Below are 4,951 nucleotides of genomic sequence, written 5' to 3'. Positions count from 1 at the left end.
GATGAATGGGGGGGGGGGGGGACCTGGCACATAACGCTGACTGTGGGACTACATACATGCCATGTCAGCATGGCATCTTGTAGCTTTGATCACCAAGCACAGGGACACAAACTGACCACATCAGCATAGATTTGCTTCCATGTTTGGTGTGGCTTCCTGTGTCATTGGTCAGAAGGCCACAGGAAGATTTGGCAGGATGACCAGGTATGTGCTAGGACAGTACCAAAAACAGTATCTGCTTGGAGTTCAGCTTTAAGACATTTTCTGTTCTTTGCCGAAGCTGGATACATGATGCAAAGCAAACACCTTTCATTGTGCATTCTTGTTTGTTCCTTTTCACCTACCTACTAACCTTGTGGCACGCCCATGGGGATTTCACAGTTGTTGTACAATATTGTAATTTTTATTTCCTCCAGTATAAGGAAGTGAGATTATTTGTATTGGTTCATTGTGAAGTTGTGGCCTCTCCAGCTGAAGAACAGGCGGGTTGACTGCGGGTATGTATACTTCATTAGCTCTGGATCTTCACGTCATAAGGTGGATATTTAGTTATTGTTGTACTCTGTATAAATATACGACGTACCCCAGAATGTTCTCTCCACTGAGGATTCAATACAGAAATGCTGTGCAGATATCCGGATTTCTCCGGCTCTGTTTAGCTGAATGCTGCTGTGAGATGTGAATTTTCCAGTTCTGCTTTTAATATTGTAGAAACAGGATGCATGCCACTAGTTAACACTTACATTTAACTAAATCAGAGTTGGGAAATAAGAGGTTGGGAAATAAGAGGCTATTATTGTGTTCTAGGAAATATCCATTTTAACATTTTTAGTGGAATTGATCGGTTTCATGGTTGGTGGTAAGCAGATCCATCAAGTTCACCCCTTTTTTGCAGCTTATTAAAAGCTCTTTTTACATGCGATTTGGTGCCGGTTCTTTAATCCAGCGTGCAATTGATAACCTTAAAGCTACACTCTGGAATGCAAGTAAGAAACGCCTATCTGTTTCCAATAAAAAATACTGCAAATAAGTTACCAAACAACCTCACCATTTAGCTGATTCATAAGAAGAATTAGTGATGTCATCTTTGCAATTCAAAAAAAGTGAACACACACACTATTAACTGCTTGAAGACCAGGTGTTTAGACCCCCTTCCCATCCAGGCCATTTTTCAGTGCTTTGCGCTGCGGTACTTTGACTGACATTTATTCCGTCATGCAACGCTGTACTGAAATTAATTTTATACCATTTTTTTGGGGGGACAGATGGAGCTTTCTTTTTCTTTTTGGAGGTATTTAATCACCACTGCGGGTTTTATTTTTTACTATAATTAGGAAAAATTACAGAAAATTTTGAAAAAAAACACGTTTTTTTTACATTATGTTAGGAAACATTTATTATTACCCAGTTTTTTTGGTCAAATATAAAAGGCGGGGTTACGTCGGGTAAATAGACACCAAACATGTCAAGCTTTAAAATTGCGTGCACCCGTGAAATCGCAGAAAACTACCATACCCAAAATTGGCCATAGGCGACGCTTTTAAAAGCTTTTACCGCTCATCAGTTTAGCGTTATCGGTGATTGATGGCCATAGAAATATTGCTCTCACTGTGACATTCGCGGCGATATGTAACATGTGTGGCGTAATGGGCGCAATCATTTTTTCACGTACGCGCCCCCGACGCATGTTTGTATGGGTAGCGACTTTAAAAAAAATTTTGTTTTTTTTAATTCTTTTTTTCATGTGTAACTTAAATTTTTTTTGGGGGGGAAGTTTAATTTTTTTTTTCCGCTAAACTTTATTGCTATCACATACGGGGGCTAATAAGACCCCCCCTATGTGATAGCAAAATATGTGACAGGTCCTCTTTATGGAGACATCAGGGGTCTCCAAGACCCCTAATGTCACTTAGGGCCCCCCAAAAGAAGCTGATGAAGCACAGATCTGCTCCATCAGCTTCTTTCCAGCTTCTGAAGCTGGAGACTGACACAAGAATGCGGAAGTGATGTAAAATACAACACTTCCGCATTCTTGCAGCGTAGAGAGGGGACCGGAGGGAGCTCGTGTAGCGATCTCCCTCTGATCCCCTGTGACAGAGGCACCATGCTGATCCCGGACTCACACCGGGCACAGCGGAGCCTTGGACCAGCGGGACAACGGTGGGGGGGTTGGGCACCGATCCTTTTTTTTTCAGCCCACGGGTTGAAGGAGAGAAATAGAGCAGTGTATGGCCAGCCTTAGGTAATTAAGAGGTAGCAACTGTCAAGGGGGCCTCTGACCTCCGGACACCAGTTGAAGTGTCAGGATCAGAAAATGTAAAATTTCTCATGCATTCCTGCATAGTTCTAATAATGCAAGACTAAATATTTAGTTTCTTTTTTGTATAATCCTAGTCATGCTCACTTCCTATTGCCTCAAGTGCCTTGGAGGTGTCAGCTTCTCGCTTTCATGTTGCTCTGTCAGGAAATCAAAGGGAGAAGCTGACTGGTTACTGAACACTATACATACAGTACTGCTTTCAGACACTTTTGCAAGACACCCAATGTGCAGGGAAATGAATCCTCGATATGTATGTTGGCTTTATGTATTTGATATTATTAATAATAAATATAATTATTTTTGTATTTATTTTTTTAATCCTAAATATGTAAACCAAACCTACTAATTAACTTTATTGAGTTGGGGATCTTAACAGTGCTATGTATGCTTAAAGACTTCAATGAAGTACACTGGGCCTAGGTAACATGCTCTGTCCCTCTTGGCCCCTCACTGTTTTTTTTTTACTTGCATTTTCTGGCTGTCATTTTGACAACAGGGATTTGCTCTTACACAGCCGTGAACATCCAGCTTATAAACAGTGTTTGTAAACCTTGTTCACAAGCTATGGGCTATGTACTTTTCCCCATTGTTCTCAAAGGTCACAGGAGGACATATACTACCGTCCTCCCGTGACCCTAAGCGCAGCTACAGCGGCTGACGGTGTGACAGTTTCATTGTCACACATCGGCTCGAACTATGAGGATGAGTGATTTTCACTTGCTTCACAGTTCTCCTTTTTAAGGCTCCATTTACATATGGCATTTGCGGCTTCCGTGTGGAAAACTGTGCGGCAAGAAAACACGCATCCTTTTTCATATGCGTGGATTCCGCCCATATGAGATATTGCTATGCCAATCCGCAAACAGCACATTTTAGTGAAGCAACTCGTATGCTCCTCCATACCTGGTAGTATTGGGTATTCCAGCTGCAAAACAGAATGGCTAAGTTTTTTTTTTTTTTTTTTTCTTCTGCCTTCTACAAGCTTATTTTATTTTAAAGTGACTTTCAGATTTCTCAGCATTACCTTCAAGCATCTCTTGCATGTATATTCAAAAAAATTGATAAGCCTATGCAATCCCTTTCACCCATCTGTTAAGCTGAGGGTATTGCGTGTTCAAGTTTTGTTGTGTTACTCTCTGACTCTGAACAATGTTCTTTTGCAGGTTTTGCTTTTGGCTCTACTTTACTGAATTATGCTGTCGAAGGACAAGAAAGGGGTAAGTAACTATGTAGGTGGTATGTGTACTGACTTAGCGTACACTGTTTCTGCTGATTTTGTACAGATGATAACCAGAACTGAGTAGGTAGACGGTCAGCTTTTGACTTCTGCAAGGGATGTGACATATGGCACTTTACAAATCAGTGCTTTTTCCACTAGTAAGATACTTGAATAAAAAAAAACAGCCTGCTGAGAGCCTTCCTGATTCAAGATTTCTCCTCCTTCCTGCATTCACAGAGTGCCTTAAAATGTGTTTAAGTGCAGGCCCGGATTCCCCACAAGGCCCCTAGTCATTTATGAACAGAACCTGAAAACTAGCTCAGTCATGAAGGGGTTAAATGCCTGCATTGTATTATTGCATATTGATAGCAGTCATTTGCTATTCGTCTTCTGCCTCTAAGAATGATGGAAGCTCAACTGACTTTTTTTCCCCCCAAAACCTGAGACGAGGTTGTGTATTCCATATGTCGCACCTCCTTGGTGCAGTCATGTGCCAGCTACTCCTCCAGTGTGCTTAAGACAGGGGTGGACAAAGTAATATGAAATTCAGGAGCCAGTCTCTGATCAAGAGCCAGCAGGATTTTTTTAGGTGCCAGCTCTATTGACAACTAGAGAAAACCTCAAAAGTTTGGCACCAGCTGTAATTTTTAAGGAGTGTTGGCTACCTGTCTCTTGGCATTTGTCCAGCCCTGGACTAAAGCTACCCATACACCTTACGAATATCGCCGATTTTCGTACACGATTGCGTTTTCCTCTGATATTCGTAAGGTTGATGGGCAGTGTACAACCGCAAATACTGTACAATCGATCGACTTTTGACTAACCAGCAGGTTAGAAAACTTCGGTCGATCGTACGATTTTTGCAAGGTTGGTGGCGTATTCGTACGATTTACACTGCACATGCGCAGACAAAAATACGTGCCGTCGATTACCGCAATTCGTCCAGGTGCTTTTCTGTTCATTACTGCTGATTCAATCTGTCTGTTACATGCTTGCGCGGGTGTTCACCAATAAACCCAAAACATGCTAGTAGGTTGATTTTAAAATCTGATCGGATTTGACAATAGCGAATGTATATAAGTGTGCTGGGGACTATACATTGTAACCAAGCAATAAACTGCAAGCTTTCTGGATATTAAGAGGAACCTTTTGAGTCCTCAAAATGGGATGACTTGGCTTTAAAGGTGCAGGCCCCAGAGGAGTAATTTCTGAATTTTCCTTCTCTACTTGATGAGGTGTGACGTGGAGCAAGCATGTGTATACTGGTGTCTATAGCCAAGATACGCAGATTTGTTCTGGGTTTGGGACTCCCCATATAGCAAAGCACAGATGAGGTTAGCTGCCTTCTACATTTAACCTAAAGGTTGACTGTTTTGGTTGGAGAGAGTGATGTCTGATGCCCCCCCCCCCCC

General features: G+C 41.9%; 1 protein-coding gene across 1 annotated transcript in view; it reads left to right on the top strand.

The window, feature by feature from the left end:
• The window catches only part of SNX10 (sorting nexin 10), a 72,028-nt gene that overhangs the window by 29,718 nt on the left and 37,359 nt on the right, over positions 1-4,951 (top strand). Inside the window, exon 2 of the mRNA XM_018575954.1 lies at positions 3,484-3,537. Within this exon, the coding sequence (XP_018431456.1) occupies positions 3,514-3,537 (24 nt within the window). The 5' untranslated portion in view covers positions 3,484-3,513. The remainder of the gene's footprint in view (positions 1-3,483; positions 3,538-4,951) is intronic.

The sequence above is a fragment of the Nanorana parkeri genome, unplaced genomic scaffold (genome assembly GCF_000935625.1).
Source record: "Nanorana parkeri isolate BGI_ZX_2015 unplaced genomic scaffold, ASM93562v1 scaffold4, whole genome shotgun sequence".
NCBI classification, from domain to species: Eukaryota; Metazoa; Chordata; class Amphibia; order Anura; family Dicroglossidae; genus Nanorana; species Nanorana parkeri.
The sequence above is the reverse complement of the archived record's forward strand: the minus strand, read 5'-3'. Positions and strand labels throughout refer to the sequence as shown.